The sequence below is a fragment of the Psammomys obesus genome, unplaced genomic scaffold (genome assembly GCF_907164565.1).
Source record: "Psammomys obesus unplaced genomic scaffold, mPsaObe1.curated_primary_1811, whole genome shotgun sequence".
NCBI lineage: Eukaryota > Metazoa > Chordata > Mammalia > Rodentia > Muridae > Psammomys > Psammomys obesus.
In genome coordinates this window covers 1,112,636-1,135,161 of record NW_026596326.1, presented here as the reverse complement: position 1 = coordinate 1,135,161, position 22,526 = coordinate 1,112,636, and the positions used below count along the sequence as shown (strand labels likewise).

At 46.2% G+C, this 22,526-nt stretch overlaps 1 protein-coding gene across 2 annotated transcripts in view; it reads left to right on the top strand.

Moving 5' to 3' along the window:
- Gfpt2 (glutamine-fructose-6-phosphate transaminase 2) overlaps positions 1 to 22,526 on the top strand; it is a 48,460-nt gene that overhangs the window by 2,711 nt on the left and 23,223 nt on the right. Inside the window, exons 1-7 of one of the 2 annotated variants that reach the window (XM_055597218.1) lie at positions 10,094 to 10,179; positions 10,286 to 10,393; positions 13,139 to 13,237; positions 14,416 to 14,541; positions 17,863 to 17,921; positions 18,564 to 18,698; positions 21,774 to 21,835. In XM_055597218.1, the coding sequence (XP_055453193.1) occupies positions 10,300 to 10,393; positions 13,139 to 13,237; positions 14,416 to 14,541; positions 17,863 to 17,921; positions 18,564 to 18,698; positions 21,774 to 21,835 (575 nt within the window). In that variant the 5' untranslated portion in view covers positions 10,094 to 10,179; positions 10,286 to 10,299. Of the gene's footprint in view, positions 1 to 10,093; positions 10,180 to 10,285; positions 10,394 to 13,138; positions 13,238 to 14,415; positions 14,542 to 17,862; positions 17,922 to 18,563; positions 18,699 to 21,773; positions 21,836 to 22,526 lie in introns of those variants that run through there. The other variant, XM_055597217.1, reaches the window with a different exon arrangement.

Below are 22,526 nucleotides of genomic sequence, written 5' to 3'. Positions count from 1 at the left end.
ATGAGTGCTTGTGGAGATATTCTACGTTTTCTAGGTTCTGAGGTTGTGTGGCTATGCCACCCCTACTTCTAAGAAGGGACAGAATATGGAGAGGCCAGTCCCTCTCCAGCAACAAGATAACCCAGCTGGCAAATGCTGCCTGAGATAGCAGAGATAACCTCAGACATAGGCTACACCTTGGCAGTACCAGGCTGAGCCAGGCAGACAGACAGCTTTTATTCAACGCACAGGGTTTAAACATTTTTTTTTTTAAAAACTTAGTTGCCAGATTATAAGATTAGGAGAACTCCTGTAAGGGTTTGGGTTTGTTTGGTCTGTCTGTCCACGCTACCGAGTCCGCACTTCTGAGTACCGTTCTGGTAGTCTCTTAGATGATACACGCCGCCTGTCTCCTGGATGGCCCGCCCACTGAAACACCACAGAGCTACCCGTTCGCTCCCGGAAGGTTGGAACTCCAGCACAGCATAGTGAAACAGAGAGCTCACTGCCAAGAGGAATGGGACAGGCCTCTGGCAATGCCTCCAGGCTCAGTTGTGGCCTCTGCAGAGAGAGGGGCTCACAGGCACGCCAGGCTAGGGCACAACATCTCTCCATTCTATGTCTTGTGGTCCCGTGGCCTCCTCTTCCAGCTCCGTCTGCCTCCCTCTTATAAAGACGCTTGTGATTCTTCAGGGACTCCCAGATTCTCTCAGACGGCTTGAGATCCCTTTGCTCTCACCTGTAGAGATTTTTCTCACAGAAAGCAACCTTTACAGATCCTAGGGATGAGGGACTGACACCTTCAAGGACAATTACTTATCTTGCTGTAGATGAAGTGTCTCTTCTGGGCACCATACCCAAAACTGTTCAAATGTTTAGAATCCTGGATGTTCAAGTGTTGCCCCTGAGAGCCTAATTCAGAGGTCCATAAACAGGCTCCCTAAAGCCCCATCCACCTAAGCACCCTGACCCCAGCACTCTCAGACTTGTCCCAGGCACTGTCGGAAGGTGAATGAAGGATCATTTCAATATCTCCAGCTTCGTGGGCATAGTGCCACAGACCTAGCTGGACCAAAAAGACTTCCTCGTTTCTTTAGAGATTAGCTGCTGTGCCATGGCCAGAATTGCACAGATGCATGTGTTATCTGCTCGGATATAGCGGTTCTCCGGGAGAATTGTCTACCGTGGAAGGAGGATTTGCCCTTCATCTGCAGTGCAGCTCTTCAGTGTCGGTAGCGCAGCTCTTCAGTGTCGGTAGCTAAGGCAGTGTCCAGCCAGGGGCATTAGAAGATTCCTAGCATTCTAATCAAATCATCTGTGACGTGTCTGTCTGTCTCATGACACAGTAGTTCATAGCTGGATTCTTCAGAAAGAAGGAATGTCTTTTGAGAATTGGATTTGATAAGGGCATAGACCCTGAGCTCAATTGCTTGGCTTAATCTCTCGCTCAGCCTTGTTGGTGAAAATGGACAAAACAGAGGGTTTCTACTCATGGATGCGCTCTATTATTGCTTTCTGATTTGCCATTAAAAATTTATGTTTGTAGCCAGGTGTGGTGGCATATGCCTTTAATCCCGGCACATCAGGAGGCAGAGGCAGGCAGATCTCTGTGAGTTCCAGGCCAGCCTGATCTACAAAGCAAGTTCAGGACAGCCAGACGTCTGTTACACAGAGAACCCCTGTCTCAAAAAACAGAAAGAAAGAAAGAAAGAAAGAAAGAAAGAAAGAAAGAAAGAAAGAAAGAAAGAAAGAAAGATATGTGTGTGTGTGTATGTGCGTGTGTGTGTGTTTCTATGTTTTGGGAGGATTACGTTCATATGAGTACAGGTACCTACTTACAGAGTCCAAAGGAGCAAGGCCACTTCTCTGGAGCTGGAGTTTCAGGCAGTTGTGAGGCATCTGACATGGGTGCTGGGAATGAAATTGGTCCTCTGCAAGAATAGTGCTTGCTCTTACCCACTGAGACATCGGTCTCCTCAGCCCTTGGTTTCTTGGTTTCTATGATATGCATACTCTCACCACAGCTAGTTTCAGGCGAGGGTCATGGGAAGTTCCTGAATGAGTAACTGGGAAAAGCTAGTACCCAGTTGGTTCCTGGAAGCCATGGGGGCCATCACAGCACACCTACACATTCCTCATAGACTGATGTTGGCACTCACTCGGGGACTGGGCTGGAGCTGGAGCGGCACACACCCTGAACCACTGAACCCTTTCCTCCAGCTCCGTGCCAGAGCATGTGAATTCAGCATTTGGTTTCCTAAAGGATTCCCTCCATCCCGGCTGCCCGCTTCTCTGTGCCTTCCTGCCTTGTGTTCCTCCGTGCCTTAGTCTTCCTTACCTAGGCTTTACCAGATTCAGATAAATTGGCAAAATGTATATCATGGCATTAATAAACAGCACTTAAAAAAAAAAAAAAAAGACAGTGTCATGTAGCCCAGGCTGGCCTCAGCTTGCTATGTAATTAAAGGAGACTTTGAACTTCTTTTGTTTTTGTGTTTCAAGGTAGGGTTTCTCCGTGTAACAGAGCCCTGGCTGTCCTGGGCTCGCTTTGTAGACCAGGCTGGCCTCTGCCTCCCAGAGTGCTGGGATTACAGTTGTGGTTACCACCTCCTGGCCTCATTTTAAATGCGCATTTTCTCATACAAAAAAAAAGGGTTTTTTTAGCTTCTTTTATAGCTGCATTTTGGAAGTTTAAACAATTCTTAACTTTTTTTACTTAAAAACATTTTTCTTTAAATGAAGTTTAGAGTGCATGGCACTTTCTGGTTTGTTTTCAAATACATTATAAGATGACATAAATATTAGGGGCTTTTTGTCATTGTTAAAAGTGGAAGTGCCTCCATGTTAGCTACAAGGGTCAGTTGGAAATTGACCTTACGATAACTTTAAAAAAAGATTTTATATTTCTTCTCTACCCCCCCCGCCCCCCGTTTGCCTGCCTGACGTGGAGGCTAGGAACTAAACTCCATCCAGCAAGTGTTGGGTCTGTTCAGCTTCCATGGCCTGGTCTACAGAGCCCCTGGTCTAGAGGAACCCCGCTGGGAACCACAGAATGCAAGGCGTGTCTGCTGTTACTCTCCCCCTTTTGAGGAGGCCGCAGGAATTGTCATTCGCACATCAGTAAATTGGTCTGCCCCTGCCTACAAGAGCGAGGGCCGGTTGGAGAAGGCATAGCCTCTCAGACCCTTAGCTCAGAGGCCTCACCACACCTGTGGGCATTGCTGCAGAAGGGAGAGCTGCCTCAACTTCATGAACACACACACACACACACACATACATGGAAAAATGTAATGAACATTTCCCCGAGAGAGAGAGAAACAAGTAAGCTAAATAAGCAGCCAACTTGACCCCGCTCTCCTGCTCAGACAGTTTAATAGTTCATTTATTTTAGACTCCTGGCCCCTTTGGTTCTGAGGAATGATGGTCAGTGTGAAGACCCCAGCTTGAGTAGATGGTATTGTGGCTTTATGGTGCAGGGGCCTCCTCCGCGTGGGTTCAGGCTGGGCCTCCCTGGGTGGAGTCTTTCATTCTTGCTCAGGCTGAGAGATGGACAGAGAGATGGACTATCAACAGATAAGAAGGATCCAAGCACCCCCTCTTTGACGCTGGCTGTTTCCCTTTGTCCTCCAGATCCCCATTCACCAATCCCTCCCCTCCCCCAGCTACTCCAGGACTGCAGATAAATTCTAAGTGTTCAGTGCTGGGCCAGGTACTCGGAGGAAGTCGCTTCCCTGAACTGTAAACTGTCATCATCTGTCACTTGGCGGCTGGGCTCTGAACTTTAGGGGACCCTGTTTGCATGACTGCTGTGGAGCCTGAGTCCCCTGGGTGCTCTCTCAAGCCTGTGCAGTGGGGAGATGAGTTCTAATACAAATCTACCTTTGCCTGGCTGAGTGTAGCTGTCTCAGTTCAGTTCCAAGGCCGCTTATCTTTGGTTATTTCTTTACCCGTGCTTGCATTCATTCAACAACTGCTTATTGTGCAGCTAACATAGGTTTTATGTGGTGAGGAAGCTTTCACGGGATAAGACAATGTAGATGTGGCCCCCTACCCTTAATACTGTATGTAATAGGGAGTCGGGCAAAAGGGTGAGGAAGCAAATAGTTCTGTGGCCTTTAAGGTGGGAGCAAGAGAACTCAGTAAATCTCAAGGGGATCTTGCTGGCCGACACAGAATGAACAGAAGACACTTTTGTAAAGAGCCAGCCCCGGGAGATGACTGTCACGCACAGCCTAAAAGGAAGCATGTCCCCATTCTCAGTGCTTTGTCCCTCTGCTGCGAATCACAGCTCTGGGGACCCCTATGCCTCTGTGACCCCCTTTGCCTGACTCTGTATGGCTCATCCCTATATCTCACTGAAGTGTAACAGTGACAAGCCCCTATGGACCAGATCTCAGCCAGATCACACATTTGGCTTAACCATCATTTTTCCAGGCAGAGGGTCAAGGGAAAAAAATAGTGAAATGATAGTATCCCCCCTGTACCCTGATAGTCACTTCTTGAGGACTGATCATGTGCAGGAGGGACACTGCCTTTGCACCTATAGCACCCTTGGAGTGAGAAGCTCCTTGTCCCGTCTGACCCAGATGGACACTTGCTTGCTATGTGACCAGCAGTGTTCTGCGGGCTTTCTAAAAACTGAACTGTCTTAATTACCCTGCTGAGCAGATGCTCCATCATCACTATTTCACCGATAAGATCAAATTACCAGGGATCAGTGACTTGCCAAGGCTACACAGAAAGCACAGGGCAGGGCTGGGATCAGGGACAGGTACCCAGCCGTGGCTGTGGGCTTCAGCCCCCATCTTCAGTGTTTCTTGTTGTCACATAGCCAGTGAATGGCAGGGAGAGGATGACGAGACCCTGAGCCTGTTCTTTTATGGATCTGATGGGGAGATGTGTTCGAGTTCTTTCTACTCTCTTGAGACTACTGTTCTTCCTGGTGATCATGGCTTGGAAGCCACAGTCAGGTCAGGCTGGCTTAGCTCAGGAGGAGGTAGAGAGGCAGGAAGTGGGCGTGGCACTGACAACTGAGACCTTGGGAAGGGAAGGGCCTGTGGTATGGCTGTCTCAAGGCTACTTTGGCTTGATCTTAAGAGCTGAGCAGGGGTCTGGCCAGAAATCCCAGGTGTCTCTGTACACTGGATCTACCCTTGAGGGTCTCAACCCTCCTCACTGGCATGGCTGTTCCCACAGGAAATCAGGACTAACCAGGACTGTGACACATTCATAAGTTCCCATACGGTTCATCCTTATCAACGTTTGTTCCCTTGGTAAGGATGTCTTCCTTATGGTGACATGGGAGGTTTTCTCTCCTTTTTTACTTTTACCTTTACCTTATTGGTTTTATGGGCATTGTATGCATACAGATATGGACATGCCCGTGCCGTGACACTCATGTGGAGGTCAGTTCTCTTCTTTCTTTCACCCCGTGAGCGCCAAGGATCAACCTCAGGTCATCACCTTTACCAGCTGAGCCATCTTGCTGACCTGAGAGATCTCATTAGGCATTTTCTAGAGCTGGGACTGTAGCTCGATGGTGGAGGGCTTGCCTAGTATGCTTGTAGCCCTGTGAGAGGGATGGGAAGGAGCAAAGGGAGGGACAAGTCTCGGGGCTTATGACCAGGTTACTATGGTTCCACCCTTTTATCTAGCAGGCTCTTGAATGCTTTTGAATTTTGGTATTCCCGGGACATCCTGAACTCAGTGTGCAACAGACATCAAGGGAAGACTTTCCTGAACAGCTTTCTGTACCTGTCCTTTGCTATTTTGTGGGCTCCTCTTTTTCCCTATCCTTTATCTCACCCCCAGCCACCCACCCACCCCAGTTTTACCCCTAACATTCAATAGGAGAGAAACAAGGTTAGAGGGGAGAGAGGAACTAGGAAAATTCCTGAATCTAATTTCTTTCCTTCTGTTTCTTCTTTGACCTCGGCTACTGGCAAACTGCAACCACATTCCCTAAATGACCAACAATCCCCCCACCCCAATCAGGGCTCTTGCATTTATACACCCTCTGAAAAGTTCCCAGAATTCCAAACGTCATACAGTTACAGATACTATCTGCAGCTGACAAAAGCACGCCTTCACTGGAGCACGATTCAAATCATAGTAAGCTGCTGGGGACAGTCCAAGCAGCCCCACGTCCCTACACCTGGGTTAAAACGAAAGTACATTTTAAAAAAATAATATTTCTGTTTTTTAAAGGACCCAAAACTGCAGAATTTTTGCCACAGCTTTCCATCACACCCTTCATTGCTTGTTCATGTTCCAAAAGCTGCTTTTTTTCCCTTTCACATACCCTGTATATCTGATTGCTTTCTGAAAGCCCCATCATGTTCTCTGTGGAGGAGCTCTGCCTGCCCAAGTCTGCTTGCTCTGAGCACCTGCAGTGGTCTTTACCTGGTTCCAGGCAAACACCAGACTGCCTCCAGTCTACCAAGTTGGCCGGTTTGGGTGTGTTTCTAGAACTGTAGCAGCTCTTACCATGACACGCGCTCACTTTTCATTTCTGATAACCACTAAATTGCCTTCCAAAGAGGTTGCATGAATTTAAATGCTCGCTGCCAAACGGATCTGTGTTTGAAAGCTGCATTTTCACCGTCACTTTATTTTACAAATGGTGGATTCCAAGAGGGAATTCTGACAAGAGAAATTCCTGGGAAAGCAGCTTTTCTACTTCATGATCTTAAAAAAAAATAATAACGTGGCTAATAATTAGCAGTATTTATACTATTTTATTTATTTCGGTTCAGTTTTGTGCAAACCCAACTGGCCGGGAAGATTGGCAGTACGGGGAGAGGGGAGGTGCTTCGTTAATGAAAGAAGTCATGGAGTAGATATTTCACGATGGAAACGAGAAGATTTATGTGTCTTGTGGAAAGGCCTTACAAACCCTCTTTGGCAGCTTGCTCTACAGCACTCAACTCCCAAACTGTGCTTCAACTGCCTGCCAAGCTCCTGGCTGGGTGCCAGCACAGCTGGTGGTCCTGAGGATGTTTTAATATCCCACCAGGTGGCTCTAATGTGCCCCTTCCCCAAACTGTTACGGATCTTCAGTGCCATGCAAAGACATGTGTACTAGACGCATGTTCAGAAGTGAGTGTGGCTGGAAGAAGAGGTTTAGGGAAGGATGGGAGACTGAACCCAGAGGCTTTCTGCCCCGAGTAATCCAGATTTAAAGGCTTTTTTCCCCTACTTTTTTTTTTTTTCAGAATTAGAAAATATTTATAGATACAAAATATGCCCAGGACCCAATGTATCAAAATTTATAATATTTTGCCCTCCACAAATATTAACTAAGTATCATGTGGAAAAATAGGAGCCATGACAGGAAGGAAAAAATCAATTAAAACTGATACAAACAAACATTTCCTTGACCACATTCCATACGATCTGAAACTTTTTACTGATGTATGTTCATTGTACAGTGTTAGGTTCTTGAAGACAACTCCCTTGGAATATATCAATTATTTTGACTGTGCTCATCATCACCCCTATAACCCACCTTTCTGAATAAAGTATTTTCAGAGCTGGGCTTTGATGGCACGCACCTTTAATCCCCGCACATCCAGGAGTTGGACACAGGTGGGTCTCTGTGAGTTTGAGGCCAGCCTGGTCTACAGAGTGAATTCTAGGACAGCCTGGGCTACACAGAGGAACCCTGTCTCAAAAAACCCAAATATATAAATAAAAAAAAAACAAAAATGAATGAATGAATGAGTGAGTGAATGAATAAATGAATAAAATATTTTCAGAACTTGGGGACAGCCACTTTTCTAGTTCTTTTTTGTTTGCATAGCATATCAAGCCCCCCTTCAAGAGTGTAGGTATAATTATGGAACATTCCCAGGTGCTAGAAAAAGGTGGTTTCAAAAGACTCCAGGGACTGAGAAGAGGGCTCAGCAGGCATGAGGACCAGAGTTTGAATCTTTAGCTGGGTGTGCCTGTGACCTTAGCATTGGGAAGTGAGGCCAGAGGGATCCTGGGAGTTCACTGGCTAGCCAGCCTAGCCTAACTGGTGAGCTTCTGGAATCCCTGTTTTAATGCAGTTAAAGTAGAGAGCAATCAAGGTAGATATCCATTATCCTCTCTGTCTGTCTGTCTGTCTGTCTGTCTCTCTTTCTCTCTCCCGAAGCTGTGTCTTGTCCATCAGCTAAGCCCTTACCACACTCTGTGGCTGTAAATGTGTGGTTTGAGGTGTGACGACAGAGGAGGCCTACATTTCTTTTCCTTCTTCACAGCTTCCCAGGTAGAGGAGAATTCCTTCTTGTTGTCGATCTTGATGACAGAGGAGGCCCACATTTCTTTTCCTTCTTCACAGTTTCCCAGGTAGAGGAGAATTCCTCCTTGTTGTCGATCTTAATGACCTCAGCAAATGATTTTTCTTCTTATTCAATCAGGAGCGTTCACCTTCTCACTGAAAGGAAGGACATAAAGAGCAGCCCTCTGGGCTACCATTTGCCTCTATCACTGTGCTTGTATTTGGGGGCCATTTGTAAATAAAACAAACATTATTTAAACACAAACGTGACACTGAAATGTCAATCATCGCCTGGTCCTGGGATGTTCTGATGGCTGATCTGGTACCGAGATCGTCTGATACTCATTCTGATAATGCAGACAGCTTCTGAATGGGTGGGTCACGTCTGCAGCAAGAATACTCTGAACAAGGGGATGGTGGGCGTGCTAGCAGGGAATGCATTTCCTCATGTTGGAACATTGTGCAGGATCAGACTTATGAATTATTTATTTATCAAAAATTTCTAGATATTACTTTCAGGCCAAGGCTGGAAGATGATAATATGAGCAAAGGTTCACCTAAACACAGACCATGGCAGTGATTGTAGAATATGAATAAGACTAAGAACCTTGGAAAAAGTACTTTTTAAATGAGATAATTTAGTGCATTTAGATCTCAAGAAAACTATTAAAATTTTCATTTTGGTGTTGAAAGAAAACTATCTTAAAAAAAAATAATAAGCAATCTAACAAGAGTACACCCAGATGTGTTTCGGTTTGAAGTGTGGGACAGAAGGTATGAGCTCCTGGGAAGGACTCAAAGCACATACACATCCCTTCATCTCTGCATCCCTCTCTCCCCTGACCTGAAGTCAGTAAGGAAAACAAAAATAGCTGAGTGTCAAAATTGCCCTGGGCCATTTTAGAAACAAAAACACATGAAACTGCCCAGAAAGCACACTACACATGTTTTGTTTTTTTAATTGTGAGTACGTGTATGCTTCTGTGCCTCTGTGTGCCTGTGTCTTTGTGTGTATAAGCACATGAGTGTGGTTGCCCTTGGAGACCAGAAGAGGGCGTCAGATACCCCTGGAGTTGCAGATGTGGCAGTTGGGAACCACTCTTATCCTTATAAAAGACCTAAAATAGAGAACTTGTTTTTTCCACCATGGAGAAAAAGTACAAATGAATACATTAAATAAAATGAAGCCAAACTGAATCATCTTGCAGCCTGCTTTAACAAGGCTTTCCCAAGAGATGGAGCTAGTCTGGCTGTTGTAAAAAAAACTACTTTTACACTTATCCTTGGAGCAGCAGCTCAGTTAGCAGAGTGGTTGCCTTGAATTCATGAAGCCCTGGGTTCCATCCCCAGTCCACACAGAAGAAGGAAAGGAAAGAAACAAGCTGTAGTGGTTAGGTTGTTTGTTTGTTTGTTAGTTATTTTGTCAGTCAACTAAGTCATTTGGGGAGAAATGCTATCAATTGAGAAGCTGTCTCCATTAGATTGGGCAGAGAGGCAAACCCATGCATGGTCATTTCTGATAAATGGACATAGATGACAGGTGACATGTAAAATTATACATTCCTGAGTACTCAGCCAATGAGGAGAGAGGAGGAAGAACTTGCGATCAGGGCCATAAAAACTGTTCTTTGCACTCCTGAGGCACACCCTTCATTTCGTCTCTCTAATCTCTGTTGGAGATGCCTAGCTTTGCAAAGCCTCAAACTGCTTCGCTTCCACTACTCTTAGTCTTTGGTTTATTGGTGCCTCACATCTGCCAATGAATGGCAGAGAGATTCTCTGCAGTGAAATTGTCAGGCCAAAGGTCATCACACAGGGCTCCCTTGAGCTTTTTACCACAGAGAGAAGGGCTGACAGAAGACAACTCTTTCAGAGGACAGAAGAGATGGCTATTCTTGCTGGCTCTTCCTCTGCATGCAGCCTGGGGGCTCTCTGAGGTGCCTCCTTTGTCTAGTGATGTGTTTTATTTTTGTTTCTAAACGGGACACTGGTATTTTGTTAAGGTGACTTTGTTTTGTTTTGTTTTGTTTTCTCTTTGGACAGGAATCTTTGCCTATATGAATTACCGAGTTCCCAAGACGAGGAAGGAGATTTTCGAAACCCTTATCAGGGGCCTGCAGCGGCTGGAGTACAGGGGCTATGACTCGGCAGGTAGGTCTCTGAGACACCCACCATGGCTGCTTCTCTTACTCATGTTCTTTGCAGCCTGGGCATTTCCCTGACACTTCTTAATTTTCCATTGTTAATATAACCGATAGCTTCCTGCTAAAGGAGTGCGCATCCCTTGTGGACTGTGGAAGTCATTTCTGCCCCTTTAAGGAACCACATTTCATCTTCTGTAGGCATTTTAGCCATCTTCACATGTAGGTGATAAAAGTGCCTCCTAGCAGTGAATAAACATTGTCCTGTCTAGGGTCAGACCAAGCCTCATTCTTTCTTCAGGCTCACTACAACTGTCTTTAACAATAAGTGTTAGGTCAAAGCTTTGGGGACAAAGTTAAGATGACCTGGACCAAGAGGTCCCTGCCCTTCCCTTTTGAACAGGAGCCCACACTTTCAAAGGGTGGTGCAAAATGCTGTACAAAGCCAGCTCCTAGTTCCTGATTCCAAAGTGATTACTGTACCTGAGGCCCACCTACAGGGCCCTGAACTCACTAAATAATACCATAACCCCAGTACCTCACCATCACATCACAAGTCTACCCTCTTTAAGAAGCCCCTACCACAGCTCAGCCTTGGGACTTCACAGACCTCTTCCTGTGAGATCAGTCAAGCAGCCCAAGATTCTTCACAGTAAACCTGCCTTTTTACTGTAAATTCCACCCGATTTGATTTATTATGTCGCTGGAGAAGCCATTCAGTAACCACACTTGCTCTCTAGTTTCAAAACTGTAGAAAAATCGAGAAAACATTTTTTTTGTGTGTGTGTGTGGGGGGGTGGGGTTTAAATGTAGAAAAGAAAACATGGGGGGGGGACAAAAAACAAAACTAACAAAAATCTCTATCAGAGAGAACCTCATCAGTACTAATCAGAAGCACAAAGTTTCAGTTGTGCAAGATGAACGAGTCCTAAAAATCCCAGGGCAGCTTAGAGTGATGGTTGACAAAAGGGTACTCATATGAGAAGCCTCATATTAAGTGTGCAAACATACACACACTGATGTTGATGGAGAAAAGGGGTCTGCTGGGAACTTAGGTAAAGGAGAAGTTAATGGCATGAATTTTGGGGTATTTCCACCAGTAGGCCCCTACCTCAAAGTCCACCAAGTTGGGTACATTAAATATATACGTAGCTTTCTTCCTGCCTATCATACCTCAGTACGTTCCCCACCAGCAGTTTCTGGGCACCCTGTTTCACTGTTGTGCATTGATATCATCTGCGCTGAGAATGGAGAGAGTTTGTTAATAAATTTTCTTTTCTCTTTTTCTCCCCGCCCCCCTTAATCTTCATCACTATGCAATTTTGTAACATTTAACTGCTTAGGATGTTAAAGACTGAGCTAGTTTTGCTACATGCTGGGGGTGGTGATGTTGCATTCCTCGGGAAGCAGAGGCAGGAGTATCTTCTAGTTCAAGGCCCGCCTGATCTGCAGAGCGAGCTCCAGGGACAAACAGGGCTACACAGAGAAACCCTGTGTTGAAAACAAAACAAAACAATGATAGAATCCAGGGCCTTCCACACACTCTGCTTGGTGTCACCTCCTCAGCCCCTGTACTTTCACAATCTTTCTTCACTTTTCTTAGCATTTCCACTTTCCAGAGCCCTTCCTCACTGCCTTTCTGACTCACTTCCGATTCTTCATTCATGACTTCCCTCCTCCGCTGGCCAAATGTTAAAGTAGAGCCAAGGAGACTAAGTGATCTGTCCTTGTAAATTTTTAACCGAAGGCAAATCCAGAAAAGGTTTACAGGCATGCAAATGGAGGGAGAAGGCATTTAGGTCCCAAAGCAAAGAACACAGCAGGATAAGTACCTTTGAATAGTCTCTGCCATTATTGGCAGGTGTGGTAGCCCCTCCCTGGCAGCCAAACCCCAGGATCTCTTCCCTCTCGCCTGCTAGAGAACAGCACTTTGTGGCCAAATGGGTGGTACATTCAGTTCCTCCAAGGAGGACGGAAGCCCCAAGGTACCAAACTCTTAGGATGCCCTAATCCCTTCTATAAAACAGCACAATATGTGTGCCTCCTCACAAATACTTTATGTCATCCTTAGATTATTTATTTATACCTAATGCAATGGGAATGCTCTGTGTGAATAGTTCCTACAGTGCTTTGTCTCTGAGACAGGAAAAAACAAATCTGCCCCAGGTTCAGGACAAATGCGATTTGTTGGTGTACATGTGTTTGGGCGTGCCTGTGTATGTGTGACTGCACGTATGGAGGTCAGAGGTCCATTCTATTTTTTGAGAGAATGTTTTTCATAGACTTGGAACTTGTAGGTTAGGCTGAAAAGCCTGTGTGGTCCCAGGATCCAGCTGTCTCCCCCTCCCCAGCCTTAGGATTACAGACATGCAGCGCTATGCCTGCTTTTTTATAATGTGTGTTCTGGAGACTCAACTCAGGTCCAACCGAGCTATTGCCTTAGCCCCCTATCTTATTTCCAAGACCTCTGATCATCTCTTGGTTGGTCATGGGTGTGAAGCCTCGGACAAAGATGGCAAAGTGCACCTTGTGCTGTCAAAACTTAAAATCCAACATGAAAAGTGAGGTTTGTGTTCTCAGTTTTACAAAGTTCTAGAAGAAGCAAACTGCTCCATTGGCATTGGAAGTGTGGGCAGCGGTTGCCTCTTTGGAGTAGGGAAGTTGAAGGGAAAGGTACAGGGCTCTTTCTGAGTGTCTCTGTGGGTCATGCTGGCATAGGCATGCATAAGAACTCAGTGCTCTCTGTAAACTGTAGGTGTGGCCATTGATGGGAATAACCATGAAGTCAAAGAAAGACACATCCATCTTGTGAAGAAAAAGGGGAAAGTGAAGGCTCTGGATGAAGAGCTTTACAGTAAGTAGAAGATAAAGGACTTTACAGTGAGTAGAAACGTTCTGTATCAGAGTGACGGGAGGTGCATAGCCCCCCTGAAAACACTTCATTGCCAACAGCACTTGAGACTGAAAATGTTCATTTGTCTACACTTGGATCCGAGTGTTGAGGCTGTGCTGTAAGACTGTTTCACAAATTGTGAGATTTTTTTTTAAATTATTTTAAGCAGTTGCTTGTGACCTCTTAAGCTATTTTAGTAGTTATGTATTTGTTTTAATTATTCTGGGATATAATACTGCTTTTCTATATATTAGAGATATATCATTTCCCTTTCTATGTCAACTGATTTTGATTAGGAAATAGTGACCCAAGCCTGAAACCCAGCACTTGAAGCAGGCACATTGCCTCCGGTTTGAGGCCCGTTTATGTAGTGAGTTCCAGGTCTACGTAGCAATAATGTCTCACAAAGATTAAAAAAAGAAATGGGTTCAGTTTCTGATAAACACTAAGCAAAACTCTGTAGGTGGCACCCAGGTGTGGCAGATCCCTGGGTTTTCATGTGTGTAGCTGGCATTGAAGATGGGCCTTTGTTTGGTTCAGGTGGTGTGTCTCCTAGAATGAGAACACCTTGCCAGTGCTTTCTTCTGTCCTGGAGGCAGGGCTTCTCTGTGTGGCCCTGGCTATCCTGAAAATTGCTCTGTAGAGCAGGCTGGCCTTGAACTCAGAGATCCGCCTGCCCCTGCTTTCTGAGTGCTGGGATTAAAGGCGTGTGCCAACAGCACCTCCTGGCCACCGATGCTTGTTTTTAAAGTACAGACAGTTGTCCGGGGAGATGGCTTGCTTGCCGCACAAACCTGAGAACCAGAGTTCAGATCCCAACACCTCTGTAAATGTCAGGTAGGCATGGCAGTAATTCCAGCTGTCAAAAATCAGAGGATTCCCTGAGCAAGCTTGCTAGCCAGACTAACCACAGAGGGGGAGCTCTGAGTTTAACATAAGACCTTGTCTCAATGAATAAGGTAGCCAACACAAAGGAAAATACCCCAGCATCAACCCTGGGCCTTCACACACACACAAAACCATGCATGCACACATCACACAGACACATGCATGTAAACACACACGCACCCCGCACGCACACAGACAAACACATATGAACAACATAGAGAGACACAGCAACTGATTTTCTTTTCGTTTAGAGCAAGATAACATGGACTTGAAGGTGGAGTTTGAGACACACTTTGGCATTGCCCACACCCGCTGGGCCACCCACGGGGTTCCCAATGCTGTGAACAGTCACCCGCAGCGTTCAGACAAAGACAACGGTAAGTCGAGCCTGTTCAGGATATTTCTACCTCTCTTCGAATGACCTGTCAGATGATAATGGCCGGAGTGGCTTCCATGCCCACCTCTAACTGGCTTTCCTGCCTGCCCAGTCCTCCTGAGATAATCTAAGCATCTCCCTGGTGGGTCACACTGGGTGTCACTCAGGCCAGCACCTGGTCCCTTGGGTGCTACTGACCTGGGTACACACTGGAAATGGTGACAGCCATTTGCCACAGGGCTGCAGGCTCTTTGGAACTCATCCCGAGAGCGGAAGTTAGCAGTGCATTAGCTCGTTTTCCGTCACTATAGCGAAACACCTGAAGCTGGGTTCTTTACAAAGAAAGGAGATTTATTTAGGTCTCGGTTTTAGAAGCTGAAAGCATATGATACGGCAGCGCATCTGTCTGACCGCTGGTGATATTCCTCTTGGCTTCGGCACCACGTGGTAAAAACAACAGAAGGGACCATGAGCAGAATTCTTATTGGTTTCTTCCAGAAGCATGTCTCCAATAACCTCCCAGGACACTCCATCTCTCTTAATGGTCCTAGCATCTGTCATTACACCACCCTGAGGACCTGGTGCCAAGCACTGAGATTGTGAAATATACACTTAGCCCATAGCAAACAGTATAAGAAGAGCAAAATATTCTAGGAGGCCAGGACCATAGGAGAAGCATGGATCTTCTCCATCCTGCTGAATTCAACTCACACCCCCACAAAGAGTGGTTCTGAGTGGAGGCAGATGACACCGCTGATCATGGTTAATGCCTAGGTCCCTCGCCAAGCCCTGGATTGCAGAGTCAAGGCTCGGCAGCCATGAGTTTAAAGTTTGGAAGGTCAGAGGCTGCAGCCGGCAGCCTAAGAGTTCTTCCCAATAGCCTTGACTTGGTGTGTTTCAAAAGTTTCAAGCTTGAAAATTATACACACAAGCCGAGGCCTCTGACACCTTTGGAAAACTGGAAGATATGGAAACACTGGGTTTACTGTACCTTAGAGGACCAATGATGGGCAGTAGGCCAAGGCCATGAAGCAGAGATGTGGGGACTGCTCATGGCAGCCTTTGGTGGCATTGGAACTCCTCTGCTCTCCCAACTGCTTCCTTGTCCCAGCCTAGTCATAGATCCATTTGCTCAGCCCCTCAGGCTGGCTCCCATACTGTAATTCTTTTAAATGACCCTCTAGCTGCCTTCTCTTGAGAGAAAATCTGGCAAGTCTGTACCATGGGGCGGTGTGTCTAGTCAGGCAAGAGGGACAAGTACCCTCACCCATGACATGTGGTTTCTTCCCCAAAAACACTTTGAAGGGGTTCACCAGTCCTATTTGGAAGGGAGGACATCTTTAGAGAAAGGGAGGACAGCTGAGCAGCATGGGCTAGAGAACCATGTGTATCTGCATGGCCTGTGTAACTTTTCTTCCTGGAGGCTCTTGAGTCTGGCCCCATACTCTTTTTTTGTTTTGTTTTTCAAGACAGGGTTTCTCTGTGTAACAGCCTTGGCTGTCCTGGACTCTCTTTGAAGACCAGGCTGGCCTCAAACTCAAAGAGATCCACCTGCCTCTGCCTCCCGAATGCTGGGATTACGGGCATGCGTCAACAGCCATACTTTTAACCACAGAACATCTCAACCAGAACAAGCACCATACCTAGGAGAGAAATGGCAAACCCAGATGGGCTAAGTACCTATCTAAATGCCACCAAGATGCCGAAGTTGGTCTTTGGGCAGCAATGTTGACTGACATTGGCTGAGAAAATATTACCATGACCAGGAGCCCTGAGGTGTTGTAGCTGTAGCCACAACAGCCTCCTGACCTGCCTAGTTATAAGGCAAACCCCATCAGCAGCTCCTTGCTTAAGAATACGCTACGATTCTGATTGTGCCCCCAAAGCAGGAAATGCCAGTAGGATCCACCCATAACCCACGTTTGTTGGAAACCCCTGCTCCGGTGTAGGATGACCAGTTGAAAAACAGCATGAGCAATCTGTGAAGATTCATCAAATGTCTCCATCAACTCACCAGTGATAACTGACATGCTTTCAAGAGTGTCTTACACATAGCCACTAAACAGCATGAGGGAGTGACATGGCTTTGCTCAGGATGACCCTGTGTTACAGCCCGTGCTTAGCATGCTATAGGTTTAACTGCTAGCCCTGCAAAAGACAGGGAAAATTGTTTTCACGAAGGAAACATGGACCGTAAGAAACAGATTAAGACCATTTACTAAGACAAAAGAGAATAACATAAAGAAGCAATGGCATGATAGCTGTGAAATAAAAAGAAGCAAAGAAAGGAGATTAATGGAGTCAGCTAACAGACAGAGATCCAACAGACAAATGCCTGATTCTCCCAAGAAGACATCAGAGCCAATGAAACTGGGGGAGGGGGACAGGTTTACACGGGACTGGAGAGATGGCTCAGTTGGGGAAGTGGCTGACATGCAAGCACAAAGACTTGAGTTGGAGCCCAGCATCTGTGTGGAAAAATTGGGTGCACATACTTGTAATCCCAGGTTTGGGGAGACAGAGATAAGAGGATCCCCGAAGCTCACTGGCCAGCCAGTCCCTGTAAGTCTGTTAGCTCCAGCTTCTGTGAGACACCCTCACTCAAAAAAAAAAAAAAAAAAAAAAAGTGCCTGCTGTGAAATTCTGATGAGCTGAGCTCAATCCCTGGAACCCAAGTAAAGGAGGAAGGGGAGAACTAACTCCAGCAAGTTGTCCCCTGAATTTCACGTGTGCCATGGCGCGCGCGCACACAGACACACACACACATCTATGAACTGCTAGTTTGTGACTGCCTTTAAGTACTCAAACCTATGGCATGAGAGATGACTCGGCAGTTAATAGCACTGGCTGCTCTTCCAGAGGACCTAGGTTCAATTCCCAGCACCTTCGTAGCTGCTCAGAGCTGTCCACTCTTCTACTTCCAGGGCATCCCATGCCTTCTTCTGGCTTTCACAAGCACCAGGCATGCATGTGGTACAGAGACCCACATGCATAAACTAACTCTATTTATTTATTTATTTATTTATTTATTTATTTATTTATTTATTTATTTATTTATTTATTTAGAGGAGAAAGAACTACAGACTGTTGGGAATGTCTGGAAATATGTCTGGGTAACGAAAGGTTAATTTCTGACATAAATAATTGTGACAGCTGAAGGCCTTTTTGATAAAGAGTTCAGTGCCCGGTGAGGTGCTGGGTGCTGGTCCCTGACGTGTCACTCCTCGGCCACCGTAAGCGTCAGGCTTGACCACTGCAAATGCAGCCTGCTTCCAGTCCGTTTTTAACTCTCACTGCTCCCATCCCCAAACTCTTCTTTCAGGGTTCGTCGTCATCCACAACGGAATCATCACAAATTACAAGGATCTAAGGAAATTTCTGGTAAGCCTCCCCCCCCACCTCCCCCACTCCTCCCCACATCCCCCACCCCACCCCGGGTAAATCAAATCTGAGAAGGTGTTGCTTTTCCTCCTGACACCTTCACCTAGCCTGTTTCCCTCCAGGAGGGAACGCAACGACTGAGTGAGGCCCAGTCTGGGCCATGTCACACCCCTGAGTGTGAGCCGTAGCCTCAGCTGAGCCTTCACCTTCAGACCTTGTCTGGGGAGATACCAGGGCGTTAGCGTTTCCCTTGAGGGCCGCTGTGGCTTCACAGAATCAAAATCACACGAACTCAGACACCACGTGGAATGTGGGGTGGGGAGGCGGACGGTGAATGTCCATGGCGGGAGAAGGTGCTGTGGTGGGAGTGGGTTTGACTCAACATATTTCATCCTAACTGCTGCTGTTTTGCAACATCCAGATTAACTGTGGAGACAGGCTCCTGAGGAGGGACCGTCTCTGGGAATAAGGGGGTGACTCAGAGGTGTTTGGCTGCCGGGTTCTGGCAGGACATTTCTCATCACTTCCCAGTTTTGCTTGCTCTTGCCTTAAGTCATATCATGAGGGACTAGAGGGAGGTGGCCCCTCCGGCGTTGCACAATGACCACACTCTGTCACCCTGGGTACAAACCCATATTCCAGGAAAGCAAGGGCTACGAGTTTGAGTCAGAAACAGACACGGAGACCATCGCCAAGCTGATTAAATATGTATTCGACAACAGGGAGACGGACGACATTACGTTTTCAACATTGGTCGAAAGAGTCATTCAGCAGTTGGTGAGTTACAAGTCCCAGCTGTCTAAACACGCCTTCGCTCTTCATAAGCACTTGTACTTGCACAAGGTACAGAGCGGGGAAGATAGCTCGAGGATGGCATGAGTACTTACGATGTTGTATTCCGGTAGAATCTGGAGACAGTCCAGTTCGGGGAGACTATCAGAGTGTTAGCTTCACTCTAGCCCCTCCGAGATAGTGGCTGACGTTCCAATCTACGGTTTTTACAACCGTGGGTTGGGTTGTGTGTGTGTGTGTGAGCATAGCTGTCACGGTTCACGTCGCCATCTCTAAAATGGAATTATAGGCATTGCTATATGCTAATCAGATGAATTTGACTGAGGTTGGAGACTTAAAATTGGAGCCACTTTTTTTTCTTGTCAATAAAGCAGTCAGGGGAAGAAATGTCTACAATTAATTACAAAACGGAAGTGGTAAAAGAGAAGGAGGGAGGGATGGGGGAAGGAAGGAAGAAGGCAGGCATTCCTTCATGGAGCATAGGAATAGATTTCTGAGTTACCTGATTTTTAAGGGTGCATAGCAACATTTGTGGGACAAGGGCTGCTCTTAGTTCCCAAAGAAGATTGTGGTTTTGTGACAGAAGAGATCCAGGGCACGGGGAAATGCTGAAGGGAGTAGCCCAGGAAAGACCGCAAACAACTAGATCCAAGCACAGCTACTGTCAAAGAGGAAAGGACCCAGGGGCTGGGGGGAGGTCATCCAGGGGGAAGAGACATGGAGGCTGGTATCTTATCCAAGGAGGAAATCTTTCCTTAGGGGAAGCAGAGCAGGCAGGGCCTGCATGAGATGGGAGGCCCAGAAGAGGGGTCCAGGTATCTCAGAGTCCATCCCCAAGGTACCATGCCATCCAAGATCTGATCCAAGGCTACCACAGCCTGGAGGGGGCCTTCAAGGCCCAGATCCAGGACACATTGAGTGAGAGACTGCTGTGGGTTATCATGCTATGGTTTTTGAGATGCCAGCCTTCAGTAAACAGTTTTAGAGTGAATCTATGGTTTGACCTGTGCCACCCTCTTTTGGGGGTTCATAATTTAGAGATCCTGTTTCTAAATCATAGCATCTTCTACAGTGTCATACCTTGATGCAAACAAGGAATTGGCTTCAAGACCCTCACTAGATACCCAAATCAAGTTTCATATAAACTGTCACATTATTTGCATGTAACCTGTGCACACCCCCTGAGTGTTTTAAATTATCTCTAGATTGTTTGTAATATCTAACACAGTGGAGCCATGTAGACGGTTGTTCCACCATATTGGATGCTAGAGCAAGTCTATGTGTGCTCCCTCTGGTGCTCCATTATAGGCTAGCTGTGCAGTCCACACCAGTAACAATGGAACAAGTTTTCAGAACATTTTTCCTTTCTTCCTGATGCTAGAAATCAAATCCAGAGCCTCACACATGCTTTGGCAAGCTCCCCATCACTGAGCCACACCCGTATCTGCATCCACAGACATGGATGGTCAGTTGTACATAATGGGCAGGGTCCTGTATTTGTGAAGTACGATAAACAGACTGGGATTACAACACATCGTTTTCTTCTTTTTGGTCTTTGTTTTGTTGACATCCTAAGAATTGAACCCAGAGCCTGGCACTCTGCTACTCTTGCACTATGTACATTTGACCTTTTAGAAATGCCTTCCCCATAATGGCTCCTTTAGACTTTTTGATTTTTTTTTTCTTATTTGAAACAAAACAAAACATGGAGCTCTTTTTGACAGAGAATGGAAAACGTATTTCTGTTCTGTCCTTCACTGCTGTTATAAATTAATATCCTTCACTGCTATTATAAACAATGTCATGACACTCAGGATCTTCCTGAAGCCCTTTCTTCCTAGGCAGCTGGAAAGCCCATTGAGATCCTGGTACATTAACCCAAAACTCAATGGTTTTGTGGCTTAGTCCACGAACTAGATTACCATCCTGGCTGCACAGAGCCTGAAGTCCACCCAGAATTTCAAAGTCTGAGAACTTTACACAGAAATTCAGATTCGTAACTTGTTGTACATAATTGGAGATGTTCTGAGGCCATGGCAAATTAGTTAGGTTGGTCAGATAGATGCAGGGGATAATTTTGCATGGAGAATTTAAGTAAAAAAAAAAAAGGCATTGGGGAGCTAGAGAGAAGGCTCAGTGGTTGAGTAGTTACTGATCTTTGTAGAGAAGGCAGGTTCAGTTTCCAGCACCCATGTTGGTGGCTCACCATTGCCTGTAACTCCAGTTCCAGAGGATCTTTCTCCCTCTTCTGGCCTCTGTGGACATCGCACACACATAATGCACATACACTATTAATAATAAAATAAATAAATCGTAGGAAAGAATTTGCAGACCTGAATTAGGAAAGCTAGAGTCTAGTTCTAGCTGTGCACAAGTAGCAAGGCAAGACATCAGCACAGGGGCCAGAGAATTGATAAGTGAATTAGCAACTCCAGTTCTCACCGGTGCTCCAGGCGCCATTCTAAGCACTCAGAGTTCATTAGCCTTGAACTTGAAAGTCATACAGATAGACTTGGTGTCCTCTCGGCCACAGATTAAAAAAAAGAAAAATGAGGCATGGAGGTCGCTGAAGTGACTGCCCAGTTAAAGGAAGGGATGAAGCCAGTTTGGACCGAGTGTTGAGCTATGTGGGTCAACCCCTTTCACCTCCCAGCTGCTTCCTGGACAGGTCCTTTCCTGGGGCTCAGTGCAGGGTTTCTCTGGCCCTGATTCCCAATCTTCATGGTTCTAGCTGTGCCATTCTACTGAGGGCATCTCTAACGGGAGTCCCTTGTGAGCTTGGACAAGCCACTGTGGCTTAAAACGCTCACAGCAAAATTCATAAGGGCTGGACTTTGGCTTTTCAGCACGATGGCATCTGTTTGGCTTCCCCTCTGACCATAATCATCATCCATAAGCTGCCTCTGTATTTGCCTCCTTATGCAGCCCACATCTGCTGTGAAGAGGGGCTGCAGTGACCTGTCTGGGTCAGGGATCTGCAGTCGCTTGGCTGGTCAGAGTGCTACTCCACAATCTTTCACCTTTTTTTTTCTTTTTCTTTTTTTTTTGCTGTGTTTTCAGGAAGGTGCCTTCGCATTGGTTTTCAAGAGCATCCACTACCCGGGAGAAGCTGTTGCCACAAGGTAAGGCAACTGCGTGGGTGCTTCCAGGAACAAGTAAATAAATAAGATCAAATCATTTAGCTTGGGACAACCAGGGAGTTTAGGGGCTCTTGCAAACTTGCTCGTTGGGTCTAAAGAATAGCTACGGCTGGGGCCCAGGCATTGCTCCACAGTGCACTAGAGCTCCTGTTTTTATTTTATTTTTTATTTATTTTTTTCCAAGATTTATTTATTTATTATGAGTTCAAGGCCAGCCTGGCAGACAGAGTGAGTTCCAGGACAGCCAGGACTCGAAAAACCAAAAGTCCTTAATGGACCAAAGCTCATGCCTTGTCACCTATATGGTTGGGACATGATAAGTCTCATCTAAGAAGCCTTGGTCAGCCCACACATCCTGGTGTTGGAGCCTCTATCCGGAAGGCTCCTCATAGCTGTTTCGAGTGACAGAAGTAGATCGAATGTCATTCTCTTATTTTCTGTTCGGAGAAATTGTTTCTCCAGCCACCTAGCAGCTAATGTTTGTTGAAACCTTACTATGGGCAGATTTATGGAGACCTTGTTCCAGAGAACAGAGAAAGGCAGAAAGCGATGCTGCTCTGTGATGGAGGTTGGGAAGGCCACTGTACCAGGAGCCTGAGAATGATGCAACAATGTAGGCACCAGCCCAGGAAAGGCAGGGAGTAGTAACTGCTTTCCCAGCAGCACAGGGAGG